This window comes from Scyliorhinus canicula, chromosome 4, assembly GCF_902713615.1.
Source record: "Scyliorhinus canicula chromosome 4, sScyCan1.1, whole genome shotgun sequence".
NCBI classification, from domain to species: domain Eukaryota; kingdom Metazoa; phylum Chordata; class Chondrichthyes; order Carcharhiniformes; family Scyliorhinidae; genus Scyliorhinus; species Scyliorhinus canicula.
The window spans coordinates 221,535,254-221,559,351 of NC_052149.1; the positions used below are offsets into that span (position 1 = coordinate 221,535,254).

Sequence of the window (24,098 nt, forward strand, 5' to 3'; positions counted from 1 at the left end):
AAATTAATGAAAACAAAATGAAGGGCTAAATTATATGTGGCACTGGATTCTCTGCTAAAATGTTGGGGGAGTTGGATTGGATTGGATTTGTTTATTGTACCAAGGTACAGTGAAAAGTATTTTTCTGCGAGCAACTCAACAGATCATTAAGTACATGAAAAGAAAAGGAAATAAAAGAAAATACGTAAAAGGGCAACACAAGGTAACAATGTAACTACATAACACCGGCATCGGATGAAGCATACAGGGGTGTAGTGTTAATGAGGTCAGTCCATAAGAGGGTCGTTTAGGAGTTTGATAACAGCGGGGCAGAAGCTTCTTTGAGCCTGTTCGTGCATGTTCTCAGACTTTTGTATCTCCTGCCCGATGGAAGATGTTGCAAGAGTGAGTAAGCCAGGTGGGAGGGGTCTTTGATTATGCTGCCCACTTTCCCCAGGCAGCGGGAGGTGTAGATTGAGGCAATGGATGGGCGGCAGGTTTGTGTGATGGACTGGGCTGTGTTCACGACTCTGAAGTTCCTTGTGGTCCTGGGCTGAGCAGTTGTCATACCAGGCTGTGATGCAGCCAGATAGGATGCTTTCTATGGTGCATCTGTAAAAATTGGTAAGAGCTAATGTGGACATGCCGAATTTCCTTAGTTTCCTGAGGAAGTATAGGCGCTGTTGTGCTTTCTTGGTGGTAGCGTCAACGTGGGTGGACCAGGACAGATTTTTGGAGATGTGTACTCCTAGGAATTTGAAGCTGCTAACCATCTCCACCTCGGCCCCGTTGATGCTGAAGGCGGAGCTGTAGTCAATAAATAAGAGTCTGATGTAGGTGTCCTTGTTGTCGAGATGCTCTGGGGATGAGTGTAGGCCCAGGGAGGTGTGTCTGCTGTGGACTGGTTACAGCGGTATGCAAATTGCCGTGGATCAAGGCGTTCTGGGAGTATGGAGGTGATGCGCTTCATGACCAACCTCAGGGCCACCGGACGGTAGTCATTGAGGCACGTTGCCTGGTTTTTCTTTGGCACCGGTATGATGGTGGTCTTCTTGAAGCAGGTGGAGTCCTCGGAGTGGAGTAGGGACAGGTTCAAGATGTACACAAACACTTTGCCAGCTGGTCCGCACAGGCTCTTAGTACACGACCAGGGATCCAGTCCGTACCTGTCGCCTTCCGAAGGTTCACTTTCAGTAAGGCCGATCTGACTTCGGAAGCTGTGATGGTGTGTATGGGTAAGTTATGGGCTGTTGGGGCAGATCGTTGGTTTCCTGCTCAAACCGAGCATAGAATGCATCAAGTTCATCGGGGAGGGGTGCGATGCTGCTGGAGATACTGCTCGGCTTCGCTTTGTAGTCCGTTCTGTTGTTTAGGCCTTGCCACAACCGCCGAGAGTCTGTAACACTATTCTGTGACTCCAGCTTGGTCTGATATTCTCTCTTGGCATCTCGGGTGGCTTTGCAGAAGTCGTACCTTGATTTCTTGAATAGGTCAGGGTTGCCTGACTTGGGACACCTCAGCCCTGTCCTTCAGTAGAGAGTCAATCTTGCGGTTGAGCCATGGTTCACGGTTGGGGAATGCATGTACTGCTTTCTTTGGCACGCAGTTGTCCATACATATGCTGATGAAGTCTGTGACGGTGGTGGCATACTCATTTAGGAGTGAGGGCCCGAAGAGAACACTAGCTGCCCAGCAGCCATTTAACAGCTAAATGGCCATTAAGGATGAAGGCCATTGCAAATAGGGAATTGCCAATCATAGTTAAGTGACCAGTTCACACATTCCAAGTAGATTCCGCTGGGTGGGCGTGCCATTTAACATGTGGGAGTTATTGCCTAGCATCCCAATCAGACGGATTGTGATGAAGGGTTTTTAATGTTTCACAAGTGTCCAACAGTGCCCCACTCTTCCGTTGGTACTGCCCCAGTCTCGCCACCACCCCCTATCTACCCCCTTCACCCAGTCCCCTCAGTGATCCTCGATGCGCTTAGCCTTCCTTGCTCTACCACTGTGTCTAGGTGTCCCCCCAGGAAGGGGCATCGGACTAGAACCCAGCTGGATACCGAGATCCAGCAGACCTCCGACTGCTATCTTGCCTGGGTGTTACTGACTTCACTTGATGCACATCAGCAACTATGTGATGCTGTCCATTAACTTTGGCTACCGAGGTATGTGTCTTTGAGCTGGGGGTAACAGTTGTGACTCATATACGGTGGCATCCTCTGAGCTCCCCTCCGAGGTGGTCAGCTGGAGAACCTGCGGGAAAATGGACATGTGCTCAGTTAAAGGGATGGGTCATTCAGTATTGCGATAACAACTCCCATGTGCCAGTCCTTCTGGGTGAGGCCCGGTGGATCCTCATCTCTCCGGCATGTGCCGATCAGTGTTGGTGACTACTCTGGAAGGAGGGGGAAGGGGAAGGAGGGGGTGCCATGCCAATTCACCCGTGTAGGTCTTTGACCTTCTTGCGCCACTGTGTGCTGATCCTCCTGGTCAAGCTGCCCGAGCAGGTGGCCGCTGTCACTTCATCCCCAATGACAGTGGCTACTGCATGGCTTACCTCCAGGACACTCAGGCGAACAAGTCATCCCTCCTGGCCTTGAATGCCTCTAAGAGCCTCCCACGTCTGCATCCCCGAATCGTGGAACCGGTGGTCTCGGCACCATGGCTGCAAGCTGGGTGAGGTTGGCTGCGCAAGCGCAGTTTAAGTGCTGCTCTACCTTGTTTATGGAGGACTGATGAGCAGAATCCCGGCGAATCGGCTGGCGAGCCTTCTTTTGCACATGAAGTCCGTGGGTCTCCAGAAGTTGAATAATTATGTTGTGTTGTGCTGACAGTCTTGCCGGCCGACTCTTTATTTCCTCTTGAAAACATACTTTCCTACCTAACTTGGAAGTCATTGGCAAATTTATTGATATAGATTGTAAATAATTGAGGCCTCAGCACTCCACTAGCCACAGCCCACAAATCTGAAAAAGAACCATTTATACTAATTCTCTGCTTATTATCTGCTAACAAATTCCCTACCCGTGCTAATATGTTTTCCCCTACACCAGAGGCTCTTATTTTGTGTTGTAACCTTTGATGTGACACCTTATCAAATGCCTTTTGGAAATTCAAGTATACCACTCCACAGGTTCCCCATTATCCACATTGTATGTTATTACCTCAAAAATCTCTAATAAATTAATTAAGCATAATTCCCTTGTCATAAAACCATGCTGACTCTACCCGATCCTGCACCCTGTCATAATTTCCTTAATAATGGGCTCCTAGAAATTTCCCATCAGATGTTAGTCCAACTGGCCTATAGTTTCCTATTTTAGGGGAAGCGGTTGGATAGTGGTGTTGCCACTGCACCAGTAATCCGGAGACCCAGGTACAAATCCCACCACAGCAGATAGTAAAAAAAAAAAATCTGGTATTAAAAAGTCTAACAATGACCATGAAACCATTATCAATTGTTGTAAAAACTCATCTAATTCACTAATGTCCTTTAGGGAAGGAAATCTGCCAGCCTTACCTGGTCTGACCTACATGTGGTTCCAGATCCACAGCAACGCCCTCTGAAATGGTGCAAGCCACTCAGCTCAAGGGCAATTAGGGATCGGCAATAATTCTGACCTAGCCAGCGATGCCCATATCCCATGAATGAATAAAACTTCTGGGTCTCCTTCCTTGAACTATTGAATATTCTCCAATCCACTGGGACCATTCCAGAATCCACATTATACTCCATTGGTCAATTTTTTGACCCCATTTAACTCATTTATATTCCTTTGCAGACTCTTGGTATCCTCCTCACACCTTGCTCTCCTACCTACTTTTGGATCATGTTTGTCTACAAAACAGTCTGTCTCTTTACCCAAGTCATTATATAGATTGTAAGTAGCGAAAGCCCAATACTAATCTCTGCAACACTCCACTAATTACTGTTTTCTAACTTAAAAATGGCCCATTTATCCCAACCGTTTCCTGCAAATCAATTCTCTACCCAAGCCAATATCCTCATCCTCAACAACACAAAATCCCATCTTTTGCACTAGCCTTATATGCGACACTTATCGAATACCTTTTGGAAATCTAAATACACTACAACTACTGATTCCCCTTGAACCACCCTGCATATTATATTGACCTGCTCATCTCATTAAAGTCCTAAACAATCACCGGTTTACAGACAGCAACATCTCCTTCTCCTGCACTAAATTCCTAAATTAGCACTTGTACTTTGTCACACCCTGGTCACGTCTCACTTCAATATCGAGTTCAACAAATTCAGACCATAACCTTCGCTCTTACTAGAACAGACAACAGCTGTTGGTTACAATTCTGCGATTATCATGTACACCGCATCCAGACAATGAACAAAAAACATGTCTCATTACCATTTCCTTCTACCTTGCATCAGGATTCCTTTTGTCATTAAATCTCTCCTGCTTTTCCACCCTATCACAGACCTTTGCTTTGCTCTATTATCCCTCACCCCCCCCCCGCCCCCTTCCCCACTTTTCTCAGTACCAAAAGACCTTGATCCAAAATATTCACTTAATTTCACTCTCCACAGAACTTGCCAGACCTGCTAAATACTTCTATATTTTCTGTTTTTATTTCAGATTTCCAACAGCTATAGTATTTTTCAGACGTTCTACTCAATGTTGTGATCTTTAGGATACACGATCCTAAAGATTGCATTAAAGCTTGGAAATCATGGGTCAAAGACTGCTTCTTAGTTTTGTCATGGATTATCAAAGAAAAACTGGAAAGAGAAGCTTAAAAATCTTGAAAACAGAGTCTTCAAAAAAAAAAAAGACTTTACTTACAGGTGATTATGACTAGAGCAGTTCGAACAGCCAGATTAACCCACAACTCCCAGCGTTCAGGGACCTTAGCTACTGCAACTGGGACAATTATCTCTGCTGCAACGAAGAACTGGACAGCATATGTTATGAAGATTCCGAAAGAATACAAAATCTTCACTGACTGGTACAACCTGGAAAAAAAGATTTGACAGTTAAAGTCTGGAGAGGTTTGAAAGATCAGTGTTAACATATTTGATTTCAATTTTCTTCCCTCCCACCCCCAATATTTTGCAGCATGAATACATACCACTCAGTGACTGAGTGCAATTGAAAAGCACCCAGAGCAATCCTCCTTTTTCAATTTTTGATGAGCTTTGCTGGTTTCCACATTTTACTCATGCAAAAGTACAGCAGGCTCCTATATGTCTTTAAGCTTCATCAATGGTGCTGGCAAAGCACTCACTACTGCTGACCTGTTTAATGGTGGGGAGAGTGCACCTCTTCCCCCCCCCCCTCCCCCCCAACAGCTATTTCAATGTTACCTTTTGTCCTTGCTCCAGTTAAACCTGATGCAACAGCAACATACGACAGAGGAATCACTTGGATGCTAGCCAGAATAGAAACAGCATGCGTTCAATGGCAGTATTAATTTGCTCTATTATCATCTTTATTAATGTCACAAGTAGGCTTACATCAACACTGTAATGAAGTTACAGTGAAAATCCCCTAGTCGCCACTCTCTGGCGCCTGTTTGGTACACATAGGGAGAATTCAGAGTGTCCATTCCACCTAGCAAGCACGTCTTTCGGGACTTGAGGGAGGAAACCGGAGCGCCCGGAGGAAACCAACGCAGACACGGGGAGAACGTGCAAACTTCATACTGACAGAGACCCAAGCTGGGGATCGACCCAATTTGTTCATATTTTGCAACTTGCTCGAGACTGGCCAGAATCCAAGGCCAGTGACAAAAGACTTCAATGTAGGCAGATGCTTTCCCAGGCCCGGACAGGTCCGTTTCCATGATAACAGTTAAAAATAATGACTTTTCGAAAACTATGATAATCTAATTAATGTTAGAGGCATAATTGGCAAGCCAGGGTGAAATACTTCTTGGAGAGGGTGGTGAATCTGTGGAACACACTGCCCCATAGTGCGGTGGAGTCTGAATCATTCAATGGTTTTGAGAAGGCGATAGATATATTTATGATATAAAACTGGTTAAAGGGATATGGAGAACAGGTAGGGATCTCGATTTGAGACCAGGAAGAGATCAGCCATAATCTGACTGAATGGCAGAGCAGGCTTGAAGGGCTGAATTGCCTACTTCTGCTCCTAATTCTTATGTTTCAATGACCCACTGCCCTTTGATCTCATTTCACATTCAGACTACTCTCCCATTCTCCCTCCAGCACTGAGGAATGAGAGATGATCTAATTGAAACACAAGATTCTGAGGGCTTGACAGGGTGACTGCTGAGAGGCTGCATATCAATCGAATCATGTTGATCAACATGAACCCATAGGACAACATTAAGTGGAAAAATATCTTCCTAATCTTAACAAATAAACACTTAAATACACTTAACTTGAAATTCCAAACTGCCGCGGGTTTATTATTCTGTGATAATCTATTTAGCTGTGATTTCCGAAGAATGGTGTTTCTGCAAGTAAACTGCCTGACGCAATTCAAAATAACTAAGGCAGCCTACATTTTGGGTCGCTGACTTGAGGCAAAAGAAAACTTACACATAAACCAAATCCTCAGGCTTGGTTCGAAAATCATTGGCAGCTTAGTTTTGGGATCGAGAAGATGCACCACCCTGGTTGCTAAATCCATCTGTACGATAAATTTACAAAAGGGTAGCTACACAATATAGAGCAGAAAAATTCCAGACTGAAAGCAGTGGTCAAAATAGTTAACCACTGGATACAAGATTAGCAACATTTTCTAAAAAGAAACTTACCAGCACGCTGGCAAATTGAGTGTTATGCTTCCTTTAATTTCATCCCCAAAGCGAATGTATCCCATAACTCCTAGACTCAAATACAATGATGTGACAATTGCCATGCCCGAATACAGAATTACTGGAAATTTCTGTGGTTTTGCCATATGGTTTTCCAGTGGAAGCACCTGATAATTACAACACAAGGCATTTTTTGTTATTCATTCATTCATTCACACAATGTCGGCATTGCTGAAAGGACCACATTTATTGTCCATCCTTAATTTCCTTTGAATACAATTGAGTGGCTTACAAAGTCATTTTACAGGGGAATCCACCAAATATCTTTGGGTCTAGGGTCACACATAGGCAGACCAGAACAACAAATTTCCTTCCCTAAAGGACATTATGCATCAGGCGGGCTTTTGTGATAATCTAGTAATTTCATGATCACCATTTTTTTCATTCCAGACTTTAATTGATTCAATTTTAATTTTATAGTGGTCCTGATGAGAATTTAATGTACGTCCCAAGACCATGAATCCAGCCTCGTGTCTGGGGCAGCATGGTGGCACAGTGGTTAGCACTGCTACCTCACAGCGCCAGGAACCTGGGTTCAATTCCAGCCTCAGGTGACTGTGTGGAGTTTGCACTTTCTCTCTGTGTCTGCGGGGTTGCCTCAGTGTGCCCCGGTTTCCTCCCACAGTCCAAAGATATGCAGATGTGAATTGCGCATGCTAAAAAAAATTCCACTTCAGTGCAGGAAAATGTTCATAAGTTCGTGTGGTCAATGAATGCATTGTCAAATACCGTATTTTACCAACCACACTACTAGCCTGATCCACAATCAATAGCTCCACTCACTTATGAACAATCTTCATTGGGTTGCATAGCTAAACTTAATCTCACCCACATACTCTTAGCATTGTGCAAGCTTTGAACCCACATCTCTGAGCTTCCACACACTGGCAGCCATATAACAATGACAGCCATTTCACTAGAACATATTAATGACTCACCATCACACTTGTCTTTTTCTTGCAAGAGTAGGTGGTGCCTGGAAGGAGGCACCAGGAATTAATGAAAAGGGAAGCGGTATGCTGACACATTTTAATCTCCATGGAGAAGGCACTACCAACCTTACAGGAAAGGACATAGTCCAGAGCTCTGCTTTTTGAGAAGTTTGTCCTGCTCGTGTGGCCTCTAATCATTCTCCCATTCATGTGCACTAGCACATGGAAGCTTTACTAGGTCTCCCTGGTCTAGGGCAACTGATTTGTGCAAAAGCTTTCAAATTACCAAGAACATCAGAACAGGAGTAGGCCTGTTAACCCCATGATCCTGTCCCGCCATCAAATGAGATCATGGCAAATCTATCCTAACTTAATATACTGCCTCATATTCCTTCATATCTTTGGATAACAAGTGCATCTATCTCAGCTTTAAAATTTACAAAATCTAGTATACAACGTTTGCAGAAGAGAGTTCCAAACTTCTACCGCAGTGTGTATAGAAATGTTTCTTAATTTCATGCATGAAAAGGTCCAATCCTAACTGTTAAACTAGGTCCTCAGTCCTTGACACAATAACCTGCAGAAATACTTTCCCTCCAACATAGGTACCAACGACATAGGTACCAACATACCAACGGTCCACATAGGTACCAACGACATAGGTAGGAAAAGGGATAGGGATGTAAGGCAGGAATTCAGGGAGCTAGGGTGGAAACTTGGAGCTAGAACAAACAGAGTTATTATCTCTGGGTTGTTACCCGTGCCACGTGCTAGCGAGTCGAGGAATAGGGAGAGAGAGCAATTGAACACGTGGCTGCAGGGATGGTGCAGGAGGGAGGGTTTCAGATTCCTGGACAATGGTCTACACCTGGACCAGAGGGGTACTAATATCTTCGGGGAGAGGTTTGCAAATGCTCTTCGGGAGGGTTTAAACTAGTTCAGCAGGGGATTGGGAACCTGAATTGTAGCTCCAGTACACAAGAAGCTGAGAGTAGTGAGGTCATGAGTAAGGTTTCAAAGTTGCAGGAGTGTACCGGCAGGAAGGAAGGTGGTCTAAAGTGCGTCTACTTCAATGCCAGGAGCATCCGGAATAAGGTGGGTGAGCTTGCGGCATGGGTTAGTACCCGGGACTTCGATGTTGTGGCCATTTCGGAGACATGGATAGAGCAGGGCGAAGAATGGTTGTTGCAGGTGCCAGGGTTTAGATATTTCAGTAAGTTCAGGGAAGATGGTACGAGAGGGGGAGGGGTGGCATTTTTAGTCAAGGACAGTATTACGGTGGCTGAGAGGACATTTGATGAGGATTCGAATACTGAGGTAGTATGGGCTGAGTTAAGAAACAGGAAAGGAGAGGTCACCCTGTTAGGGCTTTTCTATAGGCCTCCGAAAAGTTCCAGAGATGTAGAGGAAAGGATTGCAAAGATGATTCTGGATAGGAGCGAAAATAACAGGGTAGTTGTTATGGGGGACTTTAACTTTCCAAATATTGACTGGAAACACTATAGTTCGAGTACTTTAGATGGATCCATTTTTGTCCAATGTGTGCAGGAGGGTTTCCTGATGCAGTATGTAGATAGGCCAACAAGAGGCGAGGCCGTATTGGATTTGGTACTGGGTAATGAACCAGGACAGGTGTTAGATAGGGAGGTAGGTGAGCATTTTGGTGATAGTGACCACAATTCGATTACGTTTACTTTAGCGATGGAAAGGGATAGGTATAAACCGCAGGGCAAGAGTTATTACTGGGGGAAAGGCAATTATGATGGGATGAGGCAAGACTTAGGATGCATCGCCTGGAGAGGAAAACTGCAGGGGATGGACACAATGGAAATGTGGAGCACGTTCAAGGAACAGCTACCGTGTGTCCTTGATAAGTATGTACCTGTTAGGCAGGGAGGAAGTGGTCGAGTGAGGGAACCATGGGTTACTAAAGCAATTGAAACACTTGTCAAGAGGAAGGAGGCTTATGTGAAGATGAGACGTGATGGTTCAGTTGGGTCGCTTGAGAGTTACAAGTTAGCTAGGAAGGCTCTAAAGAGAGAGCTAAGAAGAGCCAAGCGAGCACGTGAGAAGTCTTTGGCAGGTAGGATCAAGGATAACCCTAAAGCTTTCTATTGGTATGTCAGGAATAAAAGAATGACTAAGGTAAGAGTAGGGCCAGTCAATGACAGTAGTGGGAAGTTGTGCGTAGAGTCCGAGGAGATAGGAGAGGTGCTAAATGAGTATTTTACGTCAGTATTCACACAGGAAAAAGACAAAGTTGTCGAGGAGAATACTGAGATACAGGCTACTAGACTAGAAGGGCTTGGGGTTCATAAGGAGGAGGTGTTAGCAATTCTGGAAAGTGTGAAAATAGATAAGTCCCCTGGGCCGGATGGGATTTATCCTAGGATTCTCTGGGAAGCTAGGGAGGAGATTGCGGAGCCTTTGGCTTTGATCTTTAAGTCATCTTTGTCTACAGAAATAGTGCCAGAGGACTGGAGGATAGCAAATGTTGTCCCCTTGTACAAGGAGGAGAGTAGAGATAACCCCGGTAACTATAAGCCAGTGAGCCTTACTTCTGTTGTGGGAAAAGTCTTGGAAAGGTTTATAAGAGATAGGATGTATAATCATCTGGAAAGGAATAATTTGATTAGAGATAGTCAACATGGTTTTGTGAAGGGTAGGTCGTGCCTCACAAACCTCATTGAGTTCTTCGAGAAGGTGACCAAACAGGTGGAAGAGGGTAAAGCAGTTGATGTGGTGTATATGGATTTCAGCAAAGCGTTTGATAAGGTTCCCCACGGTAGGCTATTGCAGAAAATACAGAGGCATGGGATTCAGGGTGATTTAGCAGTTTGAATCAGAAATTGCCTAGCTGATAGAAGACAAAGAGTGGTGGTTGATGGGAAATGCTCTGACTGGTGTCCAGTTACTAGTGGTTTGCCAGAAGGATCTGTTTTGGGGCCGTTGCTGTTTGTCATTTTTATAAATGACCTGGAGGAGGGCGTAGAAGGATGGGTGAGTAAATTTGCAGATGACACTAAAGTCGGTGGAGTTGTGGACAGTGCAGAAGGATGTTACAAGTTACAGAGGGACATAGATAAGCTGCAGAGCTGGGCTGACAGGTGGCAAATGGAGTTTAATGCAGAAAAGTGTGAGGTGATTCATTTTGGAAGGAATAACAGGAAGGCAGAGTGCTGGGCTAATGGCAAGATTCTTGGTAGTGTGGACGAGCAGAGGGATCTCGGTGTCCATGTCCATAGATCCCTGAAAGTTGCCACCCAGGTTGAGAGGGTTGTTAAGAAGGCGTACGGTGTGTTAGCTTTTATTGGTAGAGGAATTGAGTTTCGGAGCCATGAAGTCATGTTGCAGTTGTACAAAACTCTGGTGCGGCGGTATTTGGAGTATTGTGTGCAGTTCTGGTCGCCGCATTATAGGAAGGATGTGGAAGCATTGGAAAGGGTACAGAGGAGATTTACAGAATGTTGCCTGGTATCGAGGGAAGATCACATGAGGAAAGGCTGAAGGACTTGAGGCTGTTTTCGTTAGAGAGAGGAAGGTTAAGAGGGGACTTAATTGAGGCATACAAGATGATCAGAGGATTAGATAGGGTGGACATAGAGAGCCTTTTTCCTCGTATGGTGATGTCCAGCACGAGGGGACATAGCTTTAAATTGAGGGGAGATAGATATATAGGACAGATGTCAGAGGTAGGTTCTTTACTCAGAGTAGTCAGGGCGTGGAATGCCCTGCCTGCAACGGTAGTGGACTCGCCAACACTGAACGCATTCAAATGGTCATTGGATAGGCATATGGACGAGAAGGGAATAGTGTAGAGGGACTTTAGAAGGGTTTCACAGGACGGTGCAACATCGTGGGCTGAAGGGCCTGTACTGCGCTGTAATGTTCTATGTTCCAAGGGGCAGCAGGGTAGCATGGTGGTTAGCATAAATGCTTCACAGCTCCAGGGTCCCAGGTTCGATTCCCGGCTGGGTCACTGTCTGTGTGGAGTCTGCATGTCCTCCCCCTGTGTGCGTGGGTTTCCTCCGGGTGCTCCGGTTTCCTCCCACAGTGCAAAGATGTGCGGGTTAGGTGGATTGGCCATGCTAAATTGCCCGTAGTGTCCTAAAAAAAAAAGTAAGGTTAAGGGGGGGTTGTTGGGTTACGGGTATAGGGTGGATACATGGGTTTGAGTAGGGTGATCATGGCTCGGCACAACATTGAGGGCCGAAGGGCCTGTTCTGTGCTGTACTGTTCTATGTTCTATGTTCCCCGCGAGGGAGAGTGGGAGTGTGTTCCATCTTTGCAGGTCCTTTTTTACTTCCTCCGTCAGACTGGTGAGGTTCCATTTGTGGATCCCTTTCCAGTCATGGGCTATTTGGATCCCCAGGTAGCGGAATTTGTGTCGTGCTTGTTTAAACGGCTGCCCTTCCCCCCCAACTTGCGCGTGTACTGGGAAGATCTCGCTTTTGCTCATGTTGAGTTTGTAGCCCGAGAAGGCTCCTAACTCTTTCAGGAGCGCAACGATCCCGTCCAAGCTGCTCTGTGGGTCCGAAATGTAGAGGAGCAGGTCATCTGCATAGAGTGAGACACTGTGCTCTCTGCCTCCCCTTCGGATCCCCCTCCAACTTTTTGCTGCCCTGAGTGAGATTGCTAGCGGTTCGATCGCCAGGGCGAACAGCAGCGGGGACAGTGGGCATCCTTGTCTGGTGCCCCTGTGAAGCTGGAAGTATTGGGAGTTGGTATTGTTGGTCCTTACGCTCGCCATGGGAGCGTTGTATAGGAGCTTTACCCAAGTGGTGAACCCTGTTCCAAGCCCGAACCGCTCCAGTACCTCTATGAGGTATTTCCATTCGACTCTGTCGAAGGCCTTTTCTGCATCCAGGGAGACGATCACCTCTTGTGTTCTCTCCCCGGAGGGGATCATTATCACGTTCAGCAGGCGTCTGACGTTCGAGGTAAGCTGTCGACCTTTGACGAAGTCCGTCTGGTCCTCTGTGACCATCTCCGGTACACAGTCTTCTAGCCTTTTGGCTAGGAATTTGGCCAGTATTTTGGCGTCTCCATTTAGCAGTGAGATGGGTCTATATGACCCACATTCCGTTGGGTCTTTGCCTTTCTTAGGTATCAGCGAGATTGAGGCCTGTGCTAGCGTGGGTGGCAGTGTGCCCCTAGCTAGCGAGTCTGTGAACATCTCCCGCAGGTGCGGGGCCAGCGCTGTCGCAAATCTTTTGTAGAAGTCCGCCGGGAATCCATCCGGTCCCGGCGCCTTCCCCGTCTGCACGGAACTAATGCTGTCCATGATCTCTCCCAGTGCTAGTGGTGCTTCCAGGCCCTGTTTTCTGCCCTCCCCCACGACTGGAATGTCCAGTCCATCAAGGAACCATTTCATCCCATACTCCCCCCTTGGGGACTCGGAGGTGTACAGCTCTTGGTAGAAGGCCTTGAAGGTTTTGTTAATCTTTTCTGCTTCCGTTTCCAACGTGCCTCCGGTACCCCTGATTTGTGCAATTTCTCTGGTGGCTGCCTGCTTTCTCAGCTGGTGTTCCAATACCAATGGTATACCAATACCATGGGGCTGTTTAGCTCACAGGGCTAATCGCTGGCTTTGAAAGCACACCAAGGCAAGCCAGCAGCACGGTTCGATTCCCGTAACAGCCTCCCCGAACAGGCGCCGGAATGTGGCGACTAGGGGCTTTTCACAGTAACTTCATTTGAAGCCTACTCGTGACAATAAGCGATTTTCATTTCATTTTCAACTGGGGGCTGGCTTTGTCTCCGTGTTCGTACAGGGTCCCGCGCGCCTGCGGAGTTGGTGCACTGCTTTCCTGGTGGAGAGCAGGTCAAAGTTCCTTTGTAGTTCTTTCCTCTCTGCCAGGAGCTCTACGGTCGGGGCCTCGGAGTATTTATGGTCTACCTCCAGTATGGAGTCGACCAGCTGCTGCCTAGCCACCCTTTCCTCCCTATCTCTTTGCGCTTTGAAAGCGATGATTTCCCCTCTTAGTACGGCCTTTAGCGCTTCCCAGAACGTGGAGGGAGAGACCTCCCCGTTTTGGTTGTTCTCCGTGTACTCTGCTATGGCCCGCACTATCCTTTCGTTGAAGGCCTTGTAAGCTAGTGGGGCGCTGGGCCCTTCCAGTCTCTAGCCGCACGTCCATGTAATGTGGAGCGCGGTCTGATATCACAATTGCGGAGTATTCCATTTTGTCTATCCCTGGAAGCACGTTTTCCCCACCACAAAGAAGTCAATTCTGGTGTATACGTTGTGTACTGGGGAGAAGGAGAATTCCTTCTCCCCCAGGTGGGCGAACCTCCAGGGGTCCACCGCTCCCATCTGCTCCATAAAGTGACTGAGTTCCCTTGCCATGCTTGAGGTTTTCCCCGTTTTGGGGTTTGATCTGTCCGTCTTTGGGTCCTGTACATAGTTGAAGTCCCCCCCCATAATTAGTCGATGCATCGCTATGTCTGGGATTTCTGCCATGGTCTTTTTGATGAAACTCGTGTCGTCCCGGTTGGGCGCGTACACGTTGAATAGTACCACCGGTGCCCCATCCAGGGCCCCGCTGACCATGACATACCACCCCCCTGGATCTGTAACCGTCTTTGTCGCCCTAAACATCGTCCTCGTGCCGATCAAGATCGCCACCCCCCTGGCCCTTGTCCCATAGCAGGAATGGTAGGTTTGTCCCACCCAGCCCTTTCTTACCCGCAGTTGGTCCTGCTCCCTCAGGTGTGTCTCTTGGAGGAAGACTGTCGGCCTTCATATTTCTGAGGTGGGTGAGAACTCTGGATCTCATCCAGTTAAGTCCCCTTACATTCCAGGTGACTATCCTGGTGAGGGGCTTCTGCCCCCTTGCTTCTGTGGGATTAACCATACTTATCTGGTGGATGCGCCCCTGCCCTCCGGGGTTTCCCTTTGTTGGGGGGCCGTCCAGGATGGCTGCTATCGCTGCTCTCTCCATGCGGTCAGGTCATTGCGCTCCGGGGTTTCCCCTTGTCCCGGGGGCACCTGCCTTGGCCGTCCACTATGTGTCCGCCATGCAGGTAGTCCCCTGCACTCTGGGGTCTCCCTTCGCCCAAAGACCGTACTGGGTGGGTGCTTGCAGCAGTTCCTTGTTTCGGGCCCTTGGTTGTGGCACTTTGTAGCCCTGTTCCTTTTCGAGCCTCTTTTGTCCCTCCTTCCCTGCATCCCCCTTCCCTGGTCTCTCGCTCCCTGTGTACCCCGGTCTCTCCCTTTTCCCTCCGCCCCCCCGTATTCCCCTCTTTCTCCTATTCCTGTCCCCATTTGCTCTCCCGGTTCTGACGGGTGTTCCCCCCCAACCCCTGCCTGGCGCCTTCCCCCCCCGTTGGGGGCGCGCTGCGGCCCTGCTTTGTTGCGTGCCCCCGGCGCTAGCTTTCCTGCTAGTACGGTGGCCCCCCTGTCAGGGGTTATTGTCTCGCTTCTCCCCCGCCTGGCCTCTACGGTTTTCTGCCCGCTCTTCCCCCATCCTACCCTGCACCCCTCCCGCTTGCTCTCCCTTCTCCATTGCTCTCGTTCCCTCGTGCTGGGGCCTGGCCTCCCACTTGGAGTGGTCCCACGGGCAATGGTTTGCTCTTTGTTCTGGGTGCTCTTGCCGTGGCGGCCTGGCATTTCCTCGCCCCTCCCCCCCCCCTCCCAATCGGCGTGTCGTTGCCCCTTGCCAGGGGCCCCTCGTCCCTACCCTCGCTGGTGGTTTTCCAGCCCGTGCTCCTCGATGAACCTGTTTGCCTCAGTGGGGGCTGTAAAGAAGTGCTCCCTGTTTTGGTATGTGAACCAGGTACAGCATACCAAAACGCAAGTTGCTCCTGTGGAGAGCTGCGTTCGCCCTATTGAACTCAGCCCGTCTCCTGGCTATATCTTCCCCAAGACCTTCATAAATTCGAATGGCTCTATTTTTCCTGGCCCAGCGCAGGATTGTCTCCCTATCCTGGTATCGGTGCAGTTTAGCTATGACTGCTCTTGGGTGGTCCCCTGCCTTGGGCTTCGGGTGCAGCGACCAATGTGCTCTGTCCATTCCTGGTGGGTTGTGGAAAGTTGCCCTCCCCACTAAGTTGCCCAGCATCTCAGCCACGTATGCTGTGGGGTTTCTACCCTCAATCCCCTCTGGCAGGCCCACTATCCTGACATTTTGCCATCTCGAGCGGTTTTCCTGGTCGTCTACTCTGCCCTTCAGGCTCCCCTGTGTTGTGCCCAGTCTCGCCGCCTCCCTCTCCAGGGCCGTGACCCGGTCGCTCATGTCGGTCGCTGTTTTCTCCAGCTCCTTAATGGTCGCCTCCTGAGCTTCCAGTTTCTCCCCTTGGGCATCCAATTTCTCCTCCAGTCTGGTCAGGGCCTGCTGCGCCCCTGACATGGCCCTGGCCACTGGTGCCTGCACTGCGGCCTCTATTTCTGCTTTCACCTCTGCCTTGATTACCTGCAGCTGCTCCCTCAGTGCCTCGGTAAAGGCTGCCTTCCAGTTCCCGCTCCCCCCTGGCCCCGGGGGAGAGGGCACCTGTCTGTCCAGCTCTTTTTGATGAGGCGATACATCCGTTCCGCCGCTTCGTGAGCTGATTCGCCCTCCTGAGCTGGCTTGCCCATTGTCTCGTCTGCTTCTGGTTCTGGTGTCCCTTCTCCCTCTGCCTTGGCTCCCTTCTGGCATTTTCTCCTCCCCCTTCCCTTTCATCTTTTCTTCTCCCCTCCCCCCCTCTCTTTAACAGTTTTCTTTTGGGTTTTGTTTTTGTAAAAGTTCTTTTTTCTTCCTTTCCCCTCACTCACCCAGGATAGAGAGAGAGAGAGAGGCTTTTGTCCAGAGTCTCTTTGTTCCTGCCTCGTGTTGGGTCGGTCCCCGCTGCTCCGTCCGGGCTGCCGCACGGCGCACCCCGCGCTCTTCGCAGCCTTTACCGAGGCACTGAGGGAGCAGCTGCAGGTAATCAAGGCAGAGGTGAAAGCAGAAATAGAGGTCACAGTGCAGGCAGCAGTGGCGAGGGCCATGTCAGGGGTGCAGCAGGCCCTGGTCGCTCCTCCGCGCCCTCCGTTCTGCAGGCTGGTTCCCGCTTCGGTCCTGGCCTGCGCTCTGGTGCCATTGGGGGGGGGGGGGGGGGGGGGGGGTCCCGGTCCCCTTCCCTGCTCTTGCCGCTGCGGAGAGAGAGGCCCCGACTTCGTTACCCTGCGGGAGCCCCTCTCCGTGCGACCGCTCCATTCGCCGACCGGAAGTCTTTTTCTCATGAGGGTGTCAGTGTTTACTGAAGTCTAGGTGGTTGTTGAGAAATCTGTTGAATCTGCATTGGTCACATTTGCCGTGGGTTAGATGGTTAAAGTGTCTGTCTAATGTACAGGAGACCCTGAATTCAAATCTTAGCGGTGCCTTCATACGTTAATCAAAGATTAACTTCTTTTTTTTAAAATAAATTTTAGATTACCCAATTATTTTTTCCAATTAAGGGACAATTTAGCGTGGCCAATCCACCTACTCTGCACATTTTTGGGTTGTGGGGGTGAAACCCACGCAGACACGGGGAGAATGTGCAAACTCCACACGGACAGTGACCCAGAGCCGGGATCGAACCTGGGACCTCAGCGCCGTGAGGCAGCTGTGCTAACCACAAGGCCACCATGCTGCCCTAAGATTAACTTTTAACACTATACTCCTATGCTGCACTCAGTGACTATGTCTGTGTATACATTGTGTATTTATCGAATGTCCTATGTTTTTCATGTATGGAACGATCTGCCTGGACTGTATTCAAAACAATTCCTGCCACTGTATCTCGGTACATATGAAAATAAATCTAAATCTAATTAATTGAGGACAATAGTCCTCAATACCGGTGCCCCGCAAGGCTGCGTATTTAGCCCCCTACTCTACTCCCTGTACACACACGACTGCGTGGCAAAACTTGGTTCCAACTCCATCTACAAGTTTGCTGACGATACGACCATAGTGGGCCGGATCTCGAATAACGACAAGTCAGAATACAGGAGGCAGATGGAGAACCTGGTGGAGTGGTGTAACGACAGCAATCTCTCCCTCAATGCCAGCAAAACTAAAGAGGCGGTCATTGACTTCAGGAAGCAAAGTACTATACATACCCCTGTCAGCATCAACGGGGCCGAGGTGGAGATGGTTAGCAGTTTCAAATTCCTAGGGGTGCACATCACCAAACATCTGTCCTGGTCCACTCACATTGACGCTATCACCAAAAAAGCACAACAGCGCCTATATTTCCTCAGGAAACTAAGGAAATTCGACATGTCCACATTAACCCTTACCAACTTTTACAGATGCACCATAGAAAGCATCCTATCGGGTTGCATCACAGCCTGGTATGGCAACTGCTCGGCCCAGGACCGCAGGGAACTTCAGAGAGTCGTGAATACCGCCCAGTCCATCACACGAACCTGCTCCCATCCATGAACCCCATCTACACCTCCCGCTGCCTGGGGAAAGCGGGCAGCATAATCAAGGATCCCTCCCACCCGGCTTACTCACTTTTCCAACTTCTTCCATCGGGCAGGAGATACAGAAGTCTGAGAACTCGCACGAATGGACTCAAAAACAGCTTCTTCCCCACCAGCACCAGACTCCTAAATGACCGTCTTATGGACTGACCTCATTAACACTACACCCTTAATGCTTCATCCGATGCCAATGCTTATGTAGTAACATTGTATATCTTGCGTTGCCTATTATGTATTTTCTTGAATTTTGTTTAATTCTCTTTTCTTCCCATGTACTGAATGATCTGTTGATCTGCTTGCAGAAAAATACTTTTCACTGTACCTCGGTACACGTGACAATAAACAAATCCAATCCAATCGTACTGTGGTCTGATCACTATTAACTTGTTAATTCATATGTACCTCACATTAACCCTGAATATTAGAGCACAAGATAGCTGCTGTTAAGTTGTTTTATCATTTTGATCTCTTCTATTTTATTTGTGTTGTTCAAAACCCACGGAATCCGGTAACCTTCTCTTAGCAAGCAGACTTTGTCGACTTTAAAACAAAACATGATTGGTGCCTGACGAGATATTACAAAAAGCTTGCGGGCGGGGGTCTTGTCTGGGATCATAGCACCATTCATTCCATCAATATTATTTTGTAACTTGCTCCTTCAATCTGGGTGTCATTGGCAAATTTGGATATATAGTTTTTTTTATCCAATTAAATGTTAATAAACATGCTGAATAGTTGAGGACCCAAGACATATACTTGAGATTTACATAGACATAACAGTGCAGAAGGAAGCCATTCGGCCCATCGAGTCTGTACCGGCTCCCGGAAAGAGCACCCCACCCAAGGTTAACACCTCCACCCTATCCCCATAACCCAGTAACCCCACCCAACACTAAGGGCAATTTTGGATACTAAGGGCAATTTATCATGGCCAATCCACCTAACCTTCACATCTTTGGACTGTGGGAGGAAACCGGAGCACCCGGAGGAAACCCACGCACACACGGGGAGGGTGTGCAGACTCCGCACAGACAGTGACCCGAGCCGGAATCAAACCTGGGACCCTGGAGCTGTGAAGCGATTGTGCTATCCACAATGCTACCAAACTGCTAGTTACATCCTGCCAGTTAGAATACCTGCTCATCATCCCTGCTGTCTCCTGCCACAGCAACTTTATATGAACTTCCAGGTGTTGCTAAGTTATCACCTGTAGCTATTCCCTTTTTCACTCCTTTACAAACAAGTGAATGCTATTAGAGTATAGGTCAAAGGTGTTTGAGTGAAGAATAACTCTGGCTGTTTATGAATCAAAGACAACATTTTTTTAGTGCTTGCTAAAACATTATCCAATCATTATCTTATTGTTTTATCTTGGGGGCCCCACTCAAGTTCAAGTTGGCTATTGCACTGTATACTTATCAACAGTGACTAAACTTCAAAAGTACTAAACTGGTTGCAAAGCATCTGCAGATGTAAAACCTGCAACATAAGATACCTGTAGCTAAGAATGAAAAAGAATGCAAAACTCTGCCAGTGTGGGGACTTCCGGTGACAGCGGGCGGGAGGCAGCCACGCAACGGAGGGCTCCCGTTCGGGAACTGCATTGTCGGAGCTTTAAGCGCGCTCCCAGGCTCCATGGACGCAGAAAAAGCAGGCAGAAGGCACGCAGAAGCAACACAGGAGGCACAGCAGAAGAGGATGTCCAGGATCAGCAAGAAGACGGCCATTAAAAAGGCACATGAGGTTCCGTCGGGGAATGGAGAGGTCACCACGGGGTCATCTAGGAAAATGGAGGCTGGAGCACCAGGGGAAGCCGCATTGCCTATGGCTGAAGAAATAACCAAGGTGATGGCTGCAGAATTCGAAAGGCAGTTTACAAATCACTTGGTGGCGATGAGGAAGGAGATGAGGGAGGTTTTGAGTGTGCTGGTGGAGGAGGCGATTTCCCCAGTGATGACAGCGGTGGCGGGTGCAGTGGCGGAGGTGGGGGCGTAAGGTGAGGCGCTGAAGGAAGTGGAGGAGGCGGTGTTGCAGCATGGTGATCAACTTACCTCGATGGGGAAGGAGATGCGGAAGGTGATGGAGATTAACAAGGGTCTGCGAGGGAAAATGGAAGACCTGGAAAACAGATCCAGGTGACAGAATATGAGGATTGTGGGGCTGCCCGAAGGAGTTGAAGGGACGAGGCCGACAGAGTATTTTGCCGCTATGCTAGCGAAACTATTGGGGGAGAGGGAGGATCTCTCCCGATATGAACTGGATCGGGCTCACCGGTCGTCGACGCCTGTACCAAAGGCGAGTGAGCCGCCAAGGGTAGTGACTCTGTGCTTCCGTAGGTACAGTGTGAAGGAGAAGGTCCTGTCCTGGGCCAAGCAGAAGCGGGTGGTGCAGTGGGCTGGAGCTGGTATACGTGTATACCAGGACTTTCTGGTGGAGCTGGCGAGGAGGCGGGCAGCGTTCAACCGGGTGAAGAGGGCACTGTACATTAGCAAGGTGCAGAGCAGCATTGTATATCCAGCGAAGCTGAGGGTGACTTATAAGCTCAAGGACTTTTATTTTGGAACAGCGGAAGAGTTTGAGAAGGCAGAAGGACTGTGGCAGAACTGAGAAATTGAGAAATGGCCATGTGCCGATGTAACCGCAGGACTGTATTTTCTTATTTTTTGTCTCACTGCGTGCGGGTGTGCGGGCTAAAGGAGCCAATGTTGTATATACTTGGACAAGGGAAGTGGGGGGACTTGCACTCGAAGTGAGGGCTCTTTGAGGTGTAGGTGGATATGCGGGGTGCGTGTGCTAAAAGGGGATTTCTGGGCTTTCCTGGGGCCGGGCACCTCCGTGCTAGCCGGTTTAAACCGGCCAGTGAATGGGAGTGAGGTGGGGGGGGGGGGAAGAGAAGGGGCTGCGGCCATCGGAGCCTGGCAGATCAGGGTGGAAATTTTGGGGGGGGGGGGGGGGGGGGGGGGGGAGGAGAGAGAGAGAGGGAGCGGACTCTATGGTGGCCATGGGCGGCCCCGGACTCCTTTTTTTACCTTTGTTTTTTGTTTCCACCGTGGGAGGGTTTGCTTTATTGGATGCATATCTTGACAGGTGGACCGTTGTTTGGGGTTGTGGGGGGGATGGGATCGTTGCTGTTGTTAAGGGGATTGATTTTGTATTTGTTCCCGTTTACTGTTTGTGGGTGGGGTGTAAATTTTGGAGGAAAACGTGAAAATGGAGAATAAAAACATTTATAAAAAAAACTCTGCCAGTACAAGATCACGCAAATGGCAGTAGGTGGTCAGTGTCCACCCAAAAAAAGGAAAGCTTTGCAAATGTATACGAAAGGTTATACAAAAGTAAAATAAAATTAAGTTTTTTTTACACCAATAGCTTCTTCGACAATTATCAAACTGAATTAATTACTAATTACTATACAGGAGTCAGGTGTAATCTCCAATTTAAACATCACTGTCCAACAGGCTGCCAATATCATCCTTCGATATAATAAACACATTTTCACTCACCACACCAATGCCTTCAAATGCAAATATTGCTGTTCCAAAAAACATTGCGTAACATTTCCACCCAGCCACTGGTGGTAGATTATTGGTATATGTAGCACTCTGCAAGAGAGAATAGTGATTAAATTAGACATTTCGAAATGTAACTTTGACAACACTCTCCTTACCAGGCTATTTGAATACACGGATTAATGTCGAATTCAAAAATGAGAATGGTCAGATATTTTGTAGGGAAATTGATAAAGAAAAAAAGTGCAGGACTAAACCAGTGAGACCAAAATGCATCGTAGAAATAGTTACAAGGCTGTGCCCCTTCATTTTGAAAATAGGATTTAAACTTTGAACTGTCTGAAAATGTTGAGACAGATCAAACCAATTAAAAATAAAAGGCCGCTTTAAGGTGAAGATGAAAAAAGAACAAACAAGGCACTGTCAGGGGTACCTGGAGAAAGATATTTCCTTATTCGCCCGAGACCGACTAAAACGCATCACCGTTAAAGACATTGAAACTTAGTGTTGGATATTTTAAAAAGCGGCTGCCACAGATAGATCCGCCCAAAAGCCCCTTGGAAATACACAATGGGTGAAATATAACAGCCTAAGCTACAGCCACTGCAGAGATTGCAGGAAAGTTTTCTGCAGAGGAAACAAGCTAAAATCTGGGTGCGGCTCTCTCTCTTTTGGAATATGTGTAATACAGTACCCAGTTCAGAAGACAATGTTAGAAACCTACCAGCGAACGGAAACCTCGCAATAACTGCAATATCATCTACATCTGACCACATCCACAAAACCAGCTAATCTAAATTCGCCACAGCGTTTAAAAATCTACATTTCAAAGACAATCAAAGGACACTGATCTTACATTCTCCAAACTTTTTTTCCTACTGTACTCTTACCATCTCTTATTTCTGATACGTGTGTGTGCGATGTCACCCTTTTAAATATTTATCTTGGATTTTGTGGTTACAAAAATTGATCTTTAACTCAAGCAAACCATAGTTGATTGACTCCTTATAACTCAGATTAAATAGTTAAATATATTCTTATTCAGAAAGGATATAGCCTCGCAAAAAAAGAAACTCAAACCTTTGTGATGAACAGAGAAGGATGAAAGGGGGAGCCAGTTCAACACTTTTCACAGTGGTACCCAAAAAACACAAGAAACCAGAACACTCACATAATCACACCTCTCTGGCTTGGGAGGTTGTTGCCCAGAACGATAGCATAGCGGTTGTCCCCTCCTCACCCACCCCTGCAAGTGCTATCCAGTGTAGGAAGCAGATGACTGATCTCATTTACTCTGCCAGATAAGTCCTCTCAGATCCCTCCCTCTCAGCATGGCATTGTGTATTCAAAAGGCAACTCTCTTCTTCACAGATCGCACATTTAGTCACAGGGGACACATCTCCACATTTGCTCTTTTTAACAATACTTTCACAACACCACCATCCCATCGGTCTCATTGCTGACACTTCTGAGGAGAGCACACCACATACAGGGAATGTGCATTTCACCCAACCTCTGTGTCTTCACCATGTAACCCCACACCCAGTCTCATCTCACATCTCACCCCTGGGCGAACTTTGGAAACTTGTAAGAAGAGGAGGGGGTACCCCTAAACTCCTCAACCCCAGGCTCAGTACTGATCAAAGGTGGTGATATTGGAGAGTCCATGGATCCATCAGCAGAGTGCTCTCTAAGACCAGCAGCTCGGCATGGAGTGGGAGGACAGGAACCAGTTTGTCTCAGCACAGTGGTGGACTGTGCATCAGGAGCATTGCTGCACTTTGGCGAATTGGGGGTGGTCGCCCTATGCACGCCACTGTTTATCAATCGGGCTTGAAACTCACGTGATTTGCTGTGGCATCGAGCAAGATTGAAAGGCCAGATGGGATACCAACGCACAGCTATTTTAAAGAGCATTCATGAGTTGCAAATGAATGCAAACTGTTTTCACGCCACCCGTCAGCAGGAAGACCCATTCGCTACTCAGAGAATTGCGACGGGAATTTACACTGGCAGGTTTCAACTTTTTGGCTCCAGCTATATTCTCCGCTTACTAACTCTGACATGTGCAAGGTGGGAAAATGCTTCCCTTTGTTTCTGATTTCATGGTAGAAGGGAGGCATTGCCATATTGGTATTGTCACTGGACAGAGTAATGCTCTGGGTATGAATCCCACCATGACAGATGGTGAAATCAAATTCAATAAAAATCTGGAATTCTCCACTGCCTGTGCCAGTAGCAGGATTCTTGATCAGGTGGAGAATGGCATGCCACCCAAGAAACAGGATCGGTGCCAGGCTCCAAGCATGCTGCTACATTCCGAGGATTTAGGGTGCTGATGTTCTCTTCTGCCGCTGCTAGGCTGCAGAATGAATGCCCAAAGAGCAGTCCAGTTAGTACAATTAAAAATCACTG

General features: G+C 47.9%; 1 protein-coding gene across 1 annotated transcript in view; it reads right to left on the reverse strand.

Annotated features, from left to right (window-relative positions):
• slc36a1 (solute carrier family 36 member 1) overlaps positions 1 to 24,098 on the reverse strand; it is a 63,119-nt gene that overhangs the window by 9,050 nt on the left and 29,971 nt on the right. The window contains exons 8-10 of the mRNA XM_038796112.1: positions 21,678 to 21,776; positions 6,745 to 6,911; positions 4,803 to 4,972 (exon numbers count right to left, since the gene is read on the reverse strand). Coding sequence (XP_038652040.1) covers positions 4,803 to 4,972; positions 6,745 to 6,911; positions 21,678 to 21,776 — 436 coding nt within the window. The remainder of the gene's footprint in view (positions 1 to 4,802; positions 4,973 to 6,744; positions 6,912 to 21,677; positions 21,777 to 24,098) is intronic.